Source organism: Diadema setosum, chromosome 6, assembly GCF_964275005.1.
Source record: "Diadema setosum chromosome 6, eeDiaSeto1, whole genome shotgun sequence".
NCBI lineage: Eukaryota > Metazoa > Echinodermata > Echinoidea > Diadematoida > Diadematidae > Diadema > Diadema setosum.
The window spans coordinates 40806837-40823925 of NC_092690.1; the positions used below are offsets into that span (position 1 = coordinate 40806837).

Consider the following 17089-nt stretch of genomic DNA (forward strand, 5'->3'; position numbering starts at 1 on the left):
ATAGACTTGGAGTGAATATCTGCACGGTGGAGCTCGAGATGAACTGCATCCCGGCACGTCTTGGAACAAGTACAAACCAGCTGCCTTCCTCGGACCGTGTCGCATCACTTGTCAATGTATTCATCTGTTTGTTTGTCTTTAACGTGTGTGTATGTTCTCCTTTATTACGAGTTTGGACAATGCATGCGCACGTGTGTATGCATATATCCACTCTTGTGAGTGTGTCATTGTGTTTCTGCACTTTAAAATAATTACGGTTTGAATAACGATGATGTATATTCATTTATCATGTTTCGAGTAATCCATGTATTGCAAGCTTAACTTTCTAGTGACAACTCTTCTTTCCATATACCTACTTTATTGTTATCCTTCAAAGCATGCCTAGGCGTTGTCAGTTATACTACATATTATGTCATATGTTATTATATACTATGTGATGCACTTTTCGCTTTGTATTTCTGTTTTCCTTGACTGAAATTATTGAACTATGTGATTGTTTCACGCAATGCTTAATATCATGTCATATTTTGTTTCACTTCTTGTTGGATGGAAAAAAATAAACTGTACTCTCTAAAAAAAAATCGAGTGAAAATTTTCACTCTTGAAGGAGTGAATACAAAAAAGAGTGAATTTAGAGTGAAATTGGAGTGAATTTCGAGTGAAAATGTTCATTTTCACTCGTTTTAGAGTGACGTCAGGGATCACTCCAAAATCTTCGAGTGATGCCTGAGGTCACTCCAAAATGATTGAAAATCAACATTTTCACTCGAAATTCACTCCAATTTCACTCTAAATTCACTTTTTTTTGTATTCACTCCTTCAAGAGTGAATATTTTCACTTGATCTTTTTTTTTAGAGAGTACTGAGCTGAATTAAAGATTAAAAAGCCAGAGTGTATGGACTCGGAGACTCCACCCCCCCCCCCTTCCCTCTTCGACGGCGATGGGGGAGCACGTTTTAACAAATTAAGGTCATATCACTAACAAGATGATGTTTCCCAATTTCCCAAGTTTGGTGAAAATCCGTCATAGGTTTTTCAAGAAGATGCTGAAAATGTGGAAAATCCCCCTCCTCACCCTCATCCCCCCCCCCCCCCTCCTCAGGGCACACCTGGGTTCGTCATAATCAAATGTGAAATTTCAGTCATTATGTCTTCATAGAACTAACTTGGCTTTCACTTTTTTGGGGGGAAGGGAGAGGATTTCGACAGATCGAAGGAGATTAAAAAAATCCAGAGTTTAGGGACTCTGAGTCATCTACACAGTCAATGCTGGATGAGAAGACTAATAAAGCGTATAATATCACATGAGTAAAACGATATAAAGAAAATATAAAGAGAATTTAATATTCATTTTTATACTCACAGGCACTTTTGACAGGAGCAGGTGCTGTGACGATGTTGTTTGCATCCGTCTGGTTTTCTGAAGTCATGGGTATGAACACGCCCTGTGTCGTTCTCGTGGTTTCGAAAGGTATTCCACTACCTGTACATTTAACCGGATCGGATCTTACCAACAGCTCTATCGTAACAATCTGGGTCAGTAGCCCTTCCGTATCATTAGAAATGACTCCCTGAATCATCCTGGCCTGATTTGAGGTATCGCTGAATGTCATGGTGATGTTAGGATAGTACCCTGTCACAGTGCACGTGAGAGATATTGTTGTATTGCTGTCCGCACTTATGTTGCAAGTTTGCATCGATTCATTTGAACTGATCGGCACACAGGTATCAATTTCAGGAAATGGTTCTTGGGGTGTGGCTGCAAAATCAATAGAACACATGCATGGACACCTCAGTCAGATTATGTTAACATACATCCTTCAAAACTACATATTTTATATGCAAGAAGAAAAGAAATCAAATGCATGCCATCTGGGTTTGATAGATAAAGTAAGGGCAGTCAGATGATGAAGCAATAAGTAGGGATGTAGTGGTTTTTTCTTTCTTTCTTTCTTCTCGCAAGGTCACACAACACACACTAGAACAGCCACAGACACACCTATAAACAAAGCAAAGTCAATATGATATATCATATCAAAGTGCACGTGCGTCTTCATCAGATTCCGTTAAACTTCCTATCCACTCCTTTCGTGGAAAGCGTACTGTCACGTTTCCATTTTGCCAAAGTATGCAAACTTAATCCAAATCCACTATCAGGAGAAAACTTGTGTCACTATTAAAAAATCCTGATAATAATGATATTTTCCCATGAACATTATAGACTAGTAGAATTGATAGTTAAACGGGGATGAAACATTAATTTCCTGAATTTGAACCAATGCATATTGAAGCAAAACTGTGATTTAAAAAATGCGAAAAAAATATGTGCACAAATAATCAGTACGTAGAAGACAAATCCTCGATAAAGTATTGTTAATCTCAAACAACGGAAATGGCTATTTAACGGGGAAATCCAGTCCAAATGCACTTGTATATGTATAAGTTCGTCTGATAAGAAAGAATAAAATATTACGATTTCAACGGTATGATTTTAATCAAAATTGGATGAAAAAAGTTTCGCTATCTTTTTAAGGAACAGTTTTTGAACAGTCAATATGAATATATAAATGGCAAAGTGAGCATGTCATCCCCTCACAACTTACCATAGTTAGTATATAGAATTTGAAATTTCTAGGTTTTCATCCAAAAGTAATTACGCCCGAGGCTCAAATCCTCGTATATCTAACTGATCACTATTCCAAAGTTATTCAACCAGGAATAACATCACGTTTCAGATTTCAATGACAGAAACATTGAATTTTCGTCATTTCTGTGTTTGTACACGGTCAATGGAAAATTTGAACCAATGCATATTGAAGCAAAACTGTGATTTAAAAAATGCGAAAAAAAATATGTGCACAAATAATCAGTACGTAGAAGACAAATCCTCGATAAAGTATTGTTAATCTCAAACAACGGAAATGGCTATTTAACGGGGAAATCCAGTCCAAATGCACTTGTATATGTATAAGTTCGTCTGATAAGAAAGAATAAAATATTACGATTTCAACGGTATGATTTTAATCAAAATTGGATGAAAAAAGTTTCGCTATCTTTTTAAGGAACAGTTTTTGAACAGTCAATATGAATATATAAATGGCAAAGTGAGCATGTCATCCCCTCACAACTTACCATAGTTAGTATATAGAATTTGAAATTTCTAGGTTTTCATCCAAAAGTAATTACGCCCGAGGCTCAAATCCTCGTATATCTAACTGATCACTATTCCAAAGTTATTCAACCAGGAATAACATCACGTTTCAGATTTCAATGACAGAAACATTGAATTTTCGTCATTTCTGTGTTTGTACACGGTCAATGGAAAATTGTGAGGGTATGACATAGTTAGCTCACGCATTTGCATATTCATATCCACTGTACAAGAATTGTTTTGTAGAAATTAGCAAAACTTCAAAATATCATAACTTCCTTATTTTTCATCCGATTTCAGTCAAATCTTTACCGTTAAACTCGTAAGATTTTACTCTTTTTTATCGGACTAACTTATATGTGGACTGGATTTCTCCTATAAGTGCCATTCTCTTCTTACGTGCTGGCTGGTGGCAGTGACAATTCCACTGCATTTGTTCCAGCTGTTATTTTCATTAAAGTCGAATGGGACTCGGCTTTAATATTAGCTGTCTTTCAGCCTCGAGGAAGGTATCTACATGAAGACAACTATATACAGTGTACGTTGGAAGAACATGATGTAAGCCCTATATACTAAAGTCATGTTAAAGGGTCAAAGTGTTGTGAGAGTCTTAGCAGTCAAAAACTGTGGAAAATTAGTCTGAAGACGGCTTTTCCTGGTTTATCGATTATTTCTCCTATATAAATCCCGCACCCAGAACAGTCCTAATATAAGAAATTGAAAACATGGGCAGACGTATAGTGGTGTGGATAAGGTTCTAAAAAAAATGTCTCGTCCATCAAATCGTGTCTATGGCGGATCTGTTGATCCTAATGTCTCTTTCGACAGTGCATAGAAGTGCTATCATGTAATTCCGGGGTAATGATTGTATCCTCATTGTAAATGTATCATTGCCATATTAATAATTTCCAATCGTCATGATAAACACACAAGAAATGACTTACCAACAATATCGACATAAGTTGAGTTGACGAGGAGTCTGCCTGTTGCCAGATCTGACACAACACAATAGTACTTTCCTCCGTCTTGTATCCTTGCTGAGCTGATGACAAGAGAGTAGTCATCGGATATGTTGTACCAACCCTGGTCGTACCCATCACCAAATTGTCGCTGGTTTACCTCATAGCGCGTGTCTAGCGCAACCACTGGTTGTGCATTAGCGTATTCATCCCCCTTCCGCCAGGACACGACATAAACCACCTTCTCATACCGACACCGGAGGATCGCCCTGTTACCATACTGAAGAACACGTCTAGCATCGGTGATGACTGGCGGATCTGAGTAGGTAAGACATATCATTTAATGGTTTGTCCTCGTGAGTTTGCTTATTTGTGGCACCTTTGTGACATATATATATGCATATATCATCCCTATACCTTAGCACCTTTTGATTTTATGAAATTTAGGAAAAGATATGTGACAGTGCACCTCAAAACAAACAAAAAGTCGCCAGACATGAATTTTCAGTTAAGACCATATTCTGAAAGAGCAGACTTTAAGCTTTAAAATGATGTGTAACTCAAATCAAATGGCCTCTCCTAACCTATCTAAATATTGGAAAGAAAGCACAAACTCAGGAAAAGTGTGAACTGAGAAAAAGGCTCTGAAGTACAGTGTCTACTCAAGCGCTTAATCTTTGCCAAACCGTGCTGGCTGTGCGATGAATGGGACAAAAAACAGGAAGTAAACCTCGAGAGTAACAACAATGAGGAGATTATCAGATTAAACTGGAATTAAGCATGCCTCATTAACACATTCTGTCCATAATTAATGCCAACTTTCAAAGCAGTAGCACTATCCTTTCAAAAGTTATTAGAGATGAAAGTGAAGAGTGTGGACAAGGTTTTTCAGAAATGAAAAAGGGATTCTGAAGACACACCTAATCACACTATTCTACCAAAAATGTTGGAGATAAACTGCTAAAAAAACACACTTTCCTACCCGTTTTATGATACCAAATTTTTGCATAATGTAAAAGAAGACCCACTCTTTCAGAAAATATGAAAAAGTCAAGTTCGGCTGGGTTGACCCATTTCACTTATTTTTAGTCCTCACGCAAAATCATTGTGTGCGACTTTATGTTCGTTTCGAGGTGCACGGTCACATATGAATGCGTAAATAAAACTACAGATTTATCTAGATGCTACATTGTGCTCCAGCACCGACCGTCAGATTAATGCAACGATCAATGCATCACAAAAAAAAAAAAAAAAAAAAACTATTGTCGATCCCAGCACTAGGTGTTGGCATCACATCACTGCGAAATCCCGGAAAGGATTGCGCGACGAAAAAGTGGATACTTAAAGTCAAATATCAAAAGATTAATTCATGACAGCTTAGCTTTGACACATAACGGGGAAGATGGATTAAAAATTCACAAACTTTATCCCTCCTCCACACAATGACTTTGATTTTGCTCCCGGCTGCCAAGGCTCAGATTTATGTAGCCATGTCTAGAGTGCTCGTGTAAGTTACGTGGGCGACTATTGCATCGGCATAGAGTTTGTTCGTACAACGTGCATCATTTATGGACGTAAATGTGGGTCTCCTGAGCAGCGCTAACACTAGCACCGAGGTTGAAACAAACAAAGATAATAATCCCTTTTATTGCTAGTGCTAGCCAATGGAGAGAAATCACGTAAATCGCCAACACAAACGGTAGAGCTCGGTTCAGCAGACAACATTCAACATAGGGCCCAACGCTATTTCCTTGAAATACGTCATAATTTTGAGGTCAACCTCCCAACACCGACTGATTTCAAGTTCAGTTTTATCGCTGGTGCTAGTGCTATCTCAGCAACAGCACCAACACCAAACTTGAAATCCCCCATTGTTTTGTTATTTCCTTCTAAAAAAATGGGTTATTTTCGTAATTTCGAAGGTACGAAGGTTCTGGGAATGAAGTCTGGTTCGTTATTGCGAAATTTGTTTATCGAAAACAAAGTAAGGTTCGTTAGTACGCATTTTCCTTTCTCTTTCAATTTATGAACCTTCGGAATTAGAAAGCTATATTCATTTTCTGATTAACGAACCTTTGGACTAACGAATCTTACTTAGCTACACGCTGTTTACGTCATCACCTTTTAAAAATGGGGTGACCTTCGTTATTTCAAAGGTTCGTCAATCCGAAAATGAAACTTGGTTTGTTATCGAAGTTTGTTAATCCAAAAACAAAATAAGGTTCGTTAGTACGCAACTTCTTTTAACTTTCACATAACAAACCTTCGGAATAACAAGCCTTTATCGATTTTTTTTTCTTCTTTAATTAACGAAACTGCGGAATAACAAAGCTTAATTTCTTTTCGGATTAATCCTCAGCACGTCATATCAATTTCATGCCATAGGTTTGTGTGTGATATTTGTATTCACTTGACTCATTTGCACAAAAAGGGTTTTAACGAAACTTTCGGAATAATGGACTTTACTTCCAGTGAGGATTAACGAACTATTGGAATAACAAACAACACCTCTGAAGATGCTTCAATGAACAAACATAATGATGCAGCTTCATATAATTTGCAAGGAGCACATTCCCAGAAGGTACTGGTGTGAGGATAAGTGTTGGATAACAAAAGCAATCAGGACATGTGGGTAGTTAACATCCATTTCATAATGGAGGGACTTTTGAATTCATAAGACATTCAAATTAGATTTAAAAAAATAAAAGCGGAAAATTGGTATCGTTGGTGTTTGCGCATTTGCCTGTATTAGCACTTTTATTTTTAATGCACTGTTAAAATTGAATATCAACTGTTACAGTTTTTCCTATTCTTGACTGTGAAAATGTACATTGTATGATATATGCGCTATATAAGGGTTGTGTATTAATCCTCTTTATATTGTATTATCATGTGTCATTTACGCAGCACTCTAACCCGAACTGAAAAACGAGAGTTCCATTTTTAACCACTAGCCTTGTTAAAACAAAACACATATACGATAATACGATGTCATAAGTTACTAGTTTCGTTGAGAAATTACCCGATATCTTCACATCTGAATAATTCCTGTACAGGACTCCTGTTTCGTAATCAGACACCTCACAGTAGTATCTTCCAGAGTTCGTAGACCGGGCGTTAGTAAAGATGAGGGAATAATTTGAGGCAACTGTGAACTCCCCATCTTCAAACCCTGGACCGCTAATGGCTCTATTGCTGTTAGAGATATCCAGTATCACAACAGTGGTGGCGCTTTCGATTGTGTCTCCTTTCTTCCAGGAAACTGCGGATAGCTTCCGGGTCACCGTACATGGCACCAGTCCGGGTAAGCCTTGTCGTAGTCTAACCCCTGGTTCAGTTGTAACTACAGCTCCGTTGACCGGAAATGACACTAGAAAATGTGGCGATTGCCATTTAATTCAATGTCAGATCGATGAAATCTTACACGTCAGATAAACACACAAGACAAAGCCACACTTGATTAACGCTTTATATTCACTTTTGAGCAAAAGAAAAACAGGATAAAAAAAAAACCAAAGATTTGATTAGTAATGATTATAACATTCAATCATTAGAAAGGCATAATATTGTCAGTGTATAATGTCTATGTAGATATCATATGAAAGCAAAATTCATACAGTAAACATAATTATATTACTAACGTATTCAACAATCACCAAAAAGTTGAGTTTTTTTAAGACAGATTGTAGTCTATCGAAATTTGTAATACATTTAATGGTTAGGGCAAAAATGTTCCATAACGATGATTTAATTTTTTTGTTTAAATTATCACCAAATGTCTCTGATTTTACATATCTTTTAGAGAGTAAATTCTTTGACATTGATAGTAGATCTACGACAGGGCTGATATTCTTGATGAGTTCACCGAGACAGGCAAGAGGAGGCAGACATAGGCAGACATTTTGAATACAGGAGTCAGAATCTTGAACTTGAAACTATAACATAGGCCTTATCGGCAAACAATACATAATGATAGAAGTTATTTGTTCACATTTTTGTCTTACAAGCCATGTGATTTGAGCTGAGCTGAGAATCCAAACTACAGTCATGACAACGAGCAAACCATTATCGTTATCTAAGGGACTATAAATATAAACCCATGCATCATGCAGTTTCTCTTTAGTTGTTCAATTATACATTGTATTCTTTTTTGAAAATTTTCCAATCCATGCGTATATAGACCAAGTCAGGGGTGCCGATTTACATATTTCATTAATGCGTGTTTTCATAGTAAGATCATCTTGGACGACTGTGAATTGTCAAGATCTCCTCTCCCTACTGTAACCATAAATCATAGTGAATCACATAGAGATGTTTCATTTCATTTCCATTTCATTTATTTTCACTTAATAAAATATGCATACATAAAATGTGGCAATGGTATGACAAGTATAACATGACAATGTGACAAACAAACAAACAAAGCAAACAAACAATCAAAGATATCAAGTGAAGGGGTTAGTGAGAAGGCAATGAGCCTTATTCAAAACTAACCCCGGCAAAGTAAATACAGCGTAAATACAGAGAAAAACGTTGGCACACACACACACACTCACACACATGCATACACAGACAAAAACATACACCAGCACATTAACAATACACAATATGCCATTTTCACAAACACATCCCTATTTTTTGATATTTTGTTGCAGATGACACCAATGTGTTCCTTCCATGACAAACAGTCATCAATTTCAACCCCAAGAAATTTTACATGAGAGGTACGTAATATTCTATTTTCATTAATATGAATCACAATTTCATCTTTATTTATTAGCTTATTTGAATACACCATATAATTTGTTTTATTTAAATTCAATGCCAATTTATTTACTTGCAACCATTCCATGTTTACTTATCTCATGATTAAATGTATATTGTAAAATATCAGAATTACAGGAACACACTTGTGTCATCAGCAAACTGAATAAATTCAAGCTTGTCTGAAATATTGCACATATCATTTACATATAATATGAATAATAATGGTCCAAGGATAAAACCCTTGGGCACTCCACACCTTATGGTTTTCTGTTCAGATTGTACATCATTTAATTGAACATACTGCTTTCTGTCGATTAGATAACTTGTAAACCATTGTAATAATACACCGCGAATTCCATAATTATATAATTTTTGAATCAATATGGTATGGTCCATCGTATCAAAGGCCTTACCTAAATCAATAAATCAGCCAACCATTATTTATTTTCTGTCAAAAACATCAACAACCTTATCTATGAATTCCAGTAAAGCATGGGACGTGGAATGCCCACTTCTAAACCCATATTGATATGGCGATATTATATTACATTCGTTTAAAAAACTAGACAATCTGTTGTACACACATATTTCTAAAACTTTGGAGAAAACAGGCAATATTGAAATGGGACGATAATTGGAAACATCTTTCTTCCCTTTCTTACAAATAGGCACTAACCTGGCAATTTTGAATTTGTCTGGAACAACACCAGTAGATCGGACAAGTTGAATATTTCACTCAGTGGATAACAAATTACATGAATTACTTCTTTTTATCATATCAGCCTGTATTTCATCAAACCCAGAACTTTTACCATTTAAAAAAAAAAACAGTGTGATCATTCATTATTAAATAATTTTAAAGTCATTCGAATGCTCAAATTGTGATGAAAGAGTAAAACCGATATCAGTGAAGTAATTATTAAAAACATTGCCAATATCATCAGTGGATTTCACTGGGTGATCATTCCACATTATCTTGGTAGGATAGGTACAATTACAATCCTTTTTGTGTAATAATTCAGTGATAACATTCCACATTCTTTTCATATTTCCAGTAGCAGAAGTATATTTGTTCATATAATAATTCCTCTTAACAATCTTTACATTATTATTAACAATGTTACGGTATGTTTTATATACACTCAGTCTATACTTGGTTCTGTTTTGTAAATATTTCCTATACAATACATGTTTCTTTTTGCACACTTTTTTTAATTCCTTTGTAAACCATGGTTTATTCCCATGAGCACTATTATATACAATTTTCTTCTTAGGAAAACATGAAGTATAAATACCCAAAAACTTTCTTTAAAATAATTCATAAGCATTATTTGCATCCTGACTTGTCATCGTCCAATCAGCAAAACTAACATCATGTACAAATTTCAACACATTTCTTTTATTATACTCCCCCACACTAAAATATGATTTCCCTTTATCTTTATCTATAACATGATATTTTGTTATAAAAAAAATATTGGGAGATGATCACTAATATCCGTTAAAAATATATTAGAGTAAATATCATTAACATCGTTTGTGAAAACATTATCTATAAGAGTTTGTGTAGTTTCCGTTATGCGAGTGGGACCGTAAATCAAAGGGGACAATGAGTATGTCATTTATACATCTAGAAGATCATTGACATTGTGGCAAGACTGAGTATTTAATAGATTTATGTTATAATCACCAACTAAATATAAAATCTTATCCTCTCTATTTACAGCGTCTAAAATTGGCACAAATTCATCAAGAAAAGATTGCACAGAAAAGGCAGGGGGCCCGATATATCACTCCCAATATGATATTTTTCATTGAATGTACTATCTCAATGAAATAGATTCTATAACATTTGTACTTAAATCAAATTCACATCTTCTTTCAAAATAAACACCATCTTTTATATAAATGCCTATACTCCACCACCTCTCCTACCTTCAGCTCTTACATTTACAATGAAATTATAACCATCTATATCATACATTTGATTATGTGTAGATAACCATGTTTCAGTTACACCAATAACAGTGAATTTCCTTTCAATGCCATCCAAAAACATATTCATATCATCAAAATTACTATTTATACTTTATCAAAATTACTATTAATACTTCTGCAATTTATATGTACACAAGAAAATTCATGAGCAGAAGAGCTATTGACCTTGAATTGACTATCAAACTGATTATATTCATCTGGAGTAAAATAAGAAGACAGAGGCCCATTCTCACACTCTGTATTATCTGTATGAGAAGGTAATAAATATTCTGAAAGACCATGAAAATCAGTACTGCTTAAAGGACAAGTTCACCTTCATTAACATAAGGATTGAGAGAATGTAGCAATATTAGTAGAACATACACATCATTGAAAGTTTGAGGAAAATCGGACAATCCGTTCAGAAGTTATAAATTTTTGAAGTTTTTGTGCCGTCACCGCTGGATGAGAAGACTACTGCAGTGTATGATGTCACATGCGTACAACAATGTAAGGAAAATATAAAGAGAATTTCACAAAATTTCATCTTTTGAAAAAAGTACACATTCCCTTGACTCGTTACTGACATATGTTATGGGTAATATTATTCCCATTGCCTTTAGAAAGAGGCAAATCAAGTGCTCTTTTATTATGCGAAAAAAGTGAAAATATGTTGAATTTTCTTTACATTTTCTTTATACTGTTGTACTCATATGACATCACGAGCCTTAGTAGTCTCCTCATCCAGCGGTTCCAACACAAAAATTTTAAAAATTCATAACTTTTGCATCGATTGTCCAATTTTCCTCAAACTTTCACTGATGTGTTCTACTAATATTGCTGCATTCTCTCAATCCTTTTGTTTATGAAGGTGAACTTGTCCTTTAACGTATCTAGAATAGTAGCAATATTAGGCATCATATATCACACAAACAAGGGACAAGGCCGCACAAGCAGACAAACACACACACACACACACACACACACACATACACCTTACAGGAAGGGAACAGAAATACAATAAAAAGTCACTTATTTAAAAGAAAAAAATGTTCACAAAAGATAACCTTCATTAATCGGTCAGGGAACCAAGATAATAAAATATGACGGAGTTCCTTTTTGAATCACGTAGTACATGTGTAGAAGGAAAAAAAAATATTATTCCACTATGTAAGATTTTTCAGGTCGCTAAGGCAAGATATGAGCATTTTCCTTTCCTTGTTCCGGGAGTCCCTTACTGACACAAAGATCCTGCCATCGACAGACCAAGCATGCCAAGCGTTTACTGTTTTGGGGTGTTTGTGTGCCGTGTTAGCAGTGCAGAGTTTGTTGATGTCAGATCCTCGATGATGACCTTTCTTGTGCCCTTCAGTTTCCGTCTTTCCTTTATCATGGCTTGTTTCGGCTTGTATGAAGTGAACTTGACAATAATGAGTCAGTGAGGGGCTTGGGCATGAGGTGGCTGTGACCTTTGCGTTGCATTGTCTCATAGAAGCCTAAAAAGATGTGTCTATACATGCAACATATGTATGTGTATTCTATGTATATAATATAACATAATATAAAGTGCGAGAAGGGGTCCCGACCATGTACAGCACCAGTGTAGCTCCTTCATTATTTATATTCAGTGCGAGAAGAAGAGCATTCATGGTTATATCACTAGCTACGTCCAAGAATGCTCTTCTTCTCGCACTGTATATAACATCTATATTGAGTAAGTTGTCCACGTGTTGGTGTGACAATATCATCAAAAATAAAACTGTTGGTGAATACAGCATAAACTTGGTTTCAGTTTTATTTTTTGATGATATATGTATGTGTGTCTATATCTATCTATTTGTGTATGTAAATAGATATATATATATATATACATGTGTCGTGTGTGAGGGTGTGTGTGCCTATGTGTGTGTGTGTGTGTGTGTGTGTGGGTTTGCGTGTGTGTGTGTGTGTGTGTGTGTGTGTGTAAAAAAATCAAATTTGTTGGACGTTGCTCTCTACTTTTCCCTTCAATCGAGCTTTTGGCCTGTCATGGCCTTCATCAGGATATGGGTTATTAATTGTTTTGTTATGAGAGGTTTTACATCATACTTGACTTTGACTTCAGAGTCCAGGTTTTGACTACAGACTTGTAGCAAGACACTCAGGCCCTTGACCTCACAAGAGAGATAACTGAATACAGAATACGAGTCTGTATACATGCTACATATCCGCTCACTGCTGTCGTCTCACAACCAAACCATTTATGCCCCAGATCCTGATGAAAGGCCTGGCAGGACGAGAGATTGATTAAAGGGAAAAGTAGAGAACAACGTTCGCCTCAGAATTGATTTTTTTTCCCCACATAATAGGCTCCACAGTGAGACACAGCGTACGTTTGGGTCAGGATCGATCTCTTGCATGTAACACACGTACACACACACACACACGCATATATATATATATATATATATATATATATATATATATATACAAGCTAATAATACGAAAATAAGTATACATATCCATGAGTTAAAGACCCATATATTTCAGAGCGGAATTGGTAAAAAGGTGATTTCGTCGTTTCATAGACATGCCAGTTAATTACATGTTATTAATATATTTTACTTTTATGAGCAATAAGAAGTATTTGGCTATTCGAATGACCTAAAGCAATGCAAAACAATATTAAGAAGATGCAAAGTTGAATATAAACAATAAGTCAAGGTAAACTTTATAATAAGATAACATTATTAAGTTCTTTTTCTAATATGTCAAGAAAAGAAACCACGATTTTTTTAATTTTTTTTTTTGAGTGGCATGATTATTCACCCTTCCATTGTTGGCTGGTCATGCCATACAAGATTCTGAAAATGAGCTGTGAATCATTTAATTTGGAGCAAGGGCAACTCAAACAGAGTGCCACTAGTATTTTGGTATCCTCTTTTATAAGAAGTAGCCTTTATATATAAATATAACGTTTAGAAGCATGGATCGGTTAACGTAAAGGCAGCGATCATCAATTCTTTTGTCTGCCGGGTATTCTTTAATGTTTCTCACACGTAGGCGAATTATTAAGACTTTAAGAGGTGTAGGTTCAAAGCCACCTTAAATGCAATTACCATGTAAATGCGGTCATTCGAAAAGCCAACATAAGGTTGCACAACACATGCTTTGCATACTGACAACTTTTGGATTGCCATTAGATGATCTCCTGATGATCTATCCATCTCTTCATAAGACCCGTTCTGGTATAATTTCGCCTCAGTATGGCAGTCAGGATTTAATTTCTGTATGCATTATACCTTGTGCCTTGCTAGCTGCATATAATTTTATCACATATTCCTATCAGTTTTGTACTTTCCGAATCATAAAGAACACAGAATCTTTGACTTATTTTCAGACCCTAAATTTCCACAATATAATAGCATTCTTATTTTGTCTTTTTAGGGGGGGGGGGGGAGACGTTGCTTTGTTGAAAAGAGTGGGGAATATATAATGGTTGACTAATTGTTGATTATAAAGTGTAGCTTTTTATAAGGAGTTTAAAGCATAAAGACTCTATGCTGTCGGGAAGATTATGCCAAATGTGTGGACCAAACTGTCTGTGTGTATAATGATAATTTGTGTTTCGTAGGACGAAAGTTTCCAGTTTCACACTGATTTCCGGATCAAATGTCATAGCAAAGTCTCATACAACCAAGAGAACATTATTCATATGACGATATGCAGCATGCTAAAAAAATTGTCAAAGCTTATCTCACTCTTATATATGAGTAAACGCAAATAATTTTTGGAGGTTTTTTTCTTTTAGTTGTTTCAAATCAAGGATATAACCTTGCATGGTATGTTTCAATGCTTGAGACTCGTTAGATCACTAAATGTGACCCTGCACCTCAAAACAAACAAAAAGTCGCCAGACATGAATCTTTAGTTAAGACCATATTCTGAAAGAGCAGACTTTAAGCTTTAAAATGATGTAGGCCCTATAACTCAAATCAAATGGACTCTCATAACCTATCTAAATATTGGAAAGAAAGCACAAACTCAGGAAAAGTGTGAACTGAGAAAAGAGGCTCTGAAGTACAGTGTCTACTCAAGCGCTTAATCTTTACCAAACCGTGCTGGCTGTGCGATGAATGGGACAAAAAACAGGAAGAAACCACCCGAGTAACAACAATGAAGGGATTATCAGATTAAAGTGAAATTAAGCATGCCTCATTAAAACATTCTGGCCATAATTAATGCCAATTTCAAAGCAGAAGCACTATCCTTTCAAAAGTTATTAGAGTTGAAAGTGAAGAGTGTGGACAAGGTTTCTCAGAAATGAAAAAGGGATTCTAAAGAAACACCTAATCACACTATCCTAGCAATAATGTTCGAGATAAACTGCTAAAAAACACACTTTTCTGCCCGTTTTATGATACCAAATTTTAGCATAATGTAAAAGAAGACCCGCTCATTCAGAAAATATGAAAAAGTCAAGTTCGGCTAGGTTGACCCATTTCACTTATTTTCAGTCCTCACGCAAAATCAGTGTATGCGACTTTATGTTCGTTTTGAGGTGCACGGTCACAAATAGTCTTAAATCCGTGATCATAATGTCATCGTGTTATTCAGCTTCCTTTTGTGTGTGCCTCTTTTTTTTTTTTTTTTTTGGGGGGGGGGGTTGGTTTTGGCGTTTTCTATTGTTCGTGCTTGTATTTGCTTTGTTTTTCTTAAGCCCTGAGTATTGGGTAGCTGCAGCCACTCTTCCCTCCTCTTCAAACTGACCACAGCTACGGGTCCTGTATGGAGACTAGTGGAAAAAAAAAAACTGAACTCTTTGCGGATGGTGTGGTGTATGCAGACGAGGCAAGGTTAAACTATGCTCACATTGTTCTTCCTCTGATTGTTCGGTTTTTTTGGTTATTTCTTTATTTTATTTATTTTTTTTTTGATGCGTAATACGTTGGAAATCCCCATTAAAGGTAATGTTACACTTTTCCAAATAACAATAATCGCATCAATGAGTTTTCGGGTAATTTGTTTTATTTTATTTTTGTTTTCCTCCTTGTTTGCTTTTGTTTGTGTGTGTTTTTTCTTCTTCTTTTTTTTTTTTTTTTGGTTTTGCTTGTTTGCTTTTGTGTGTGTGAATGTGTGTTTGTGCGTGTTTTGGCTCTATAAGAACACTATGGGGTAAATAAATGTAATAATCTTCCCAAAATTACAAACTTCTTGTCGTATGCTTACGTGCAAACTGACCAAAAATTAGCTTGTTGCAATTTTCTTGTGACTTTTATTATCACATGGTGACGGAAGTTGAATAAAGTGACATTTTAACTAACAAGAAGAAGAAACTTAAGCGAAGACGAAATGAAAGCACATTATGCAAAACGTGAGAAGAAGTATTTAGAAAAATATATAATTTCATCTCTACCATGTCTACGTATATAATAACCAGAATGGGAATTTAAAAAGTGGCGTGCCATCTTTTTGTGAACAGCCCGCTGATATTGGGAAAGAACCAAATACAATGTTAATCATGATAACCAGAAGGGCGTTATCGGTTTCTAAGATTTGAGTTTAGATAAAAACGAAACGATCAATTTTCATGAAATAAAAAGTGTATATAATCAAAAGTAGGTATATTTGTAAGCATTATTCCAAATATCGAGCAAACCTTTTTGGGTTTTTTTTATGTTTAACATTGCACTAAAACTCAATCAATTGAATCTCAATCTCACTTCAATTTGATACCAGTAATTTAATATCCCCCAAAGTTGCAATGACGACCTTCTGGTTTTCAGAATAATGTGCTTACCTGACGATAGGGAGACTGCTACTAGCAGGGCAACAAACACCCATGTCCAGTTAATTCGTGGCATGTTGGATAAAGTGGTAATCTCTCCTAACGATCATGGTGTGAGAAGGTTCATACAAAGAACATTTTATGTACAGATAACGTACAAATTCACCAATATAGTTCACTTTTAATTTTTACTCTGCTTTAATTGTTATTAGTACAAGAGGAATCTGCAATATTGATAAGGAGCTGCGCCTTCTAAAGGTGAATTTGCAGTCTGGTATTTTACTTTGATAGGTATTATTATCGAAATACACAGTATGGTCAACCTCCCTCTCTGGTGGCCTATCATGATAACAAATTATATGTATTTTCCAGGAGGGCACTGAGATTGTTTTTATACCCTATCAAGTTGAGAGGAACCTGAATGGCTTCTCCATGCAATCTACAACCCCTTGTCAAGGTGATTAGGA

General features: G+C 35.6%; 1 protein-coding gene across 1 annotated transcript; it reads right to left on the reverse strand.

Annotated features, from left to right (window-relative positions):
* Positions 1-1341: 1341 nt before the first annotated feature.
* Positions 1342-16698, reverse strand: LOC140229803 (uncharacterized). The gene is made up of 4 exons (XM_072310037.1): positions 16635-16698; positions 7134-7481; positions 4097-4429; positions 1342-1760 (listed from the first exon to the last, which is right to left on the reverse strand). The coding sequence occupies exons 1-4, from the start codon at positions 16696-16698 to the stop codon at positions 1342-1344; spliced, it is 1164 nt and encodes a 387-aa protein (XP_072166138.1).
* Positions 16699-17089: the final 391 nt, after the last annotated feature.

Excerpts from the sequence above, each read along its gene's own strand:
- LOC140229803 (XM_072310037.1), bottom strand. The coding sequence starts at position 16,698 with ATGCCACGAATTAACTGGACATGGGTGTTTGTTGCCCTGCTAGTAGCA. Across the intron at positions 7,482-16,634 it reads AGCAGTCTCCCTATCGTCAG|TGTCATTTCCGGTCAACGGA; the intron begins GTAAGCACATTA and ends CACATTTTCTAG. Across the intron at positions 4,430-7,133 it reads TTCAGATGTGAAGATATCGG|ATCCGCCAGTCATCACCGAT; the intron begins GTAATTTCTCAA and ends TTACCTACTCAG.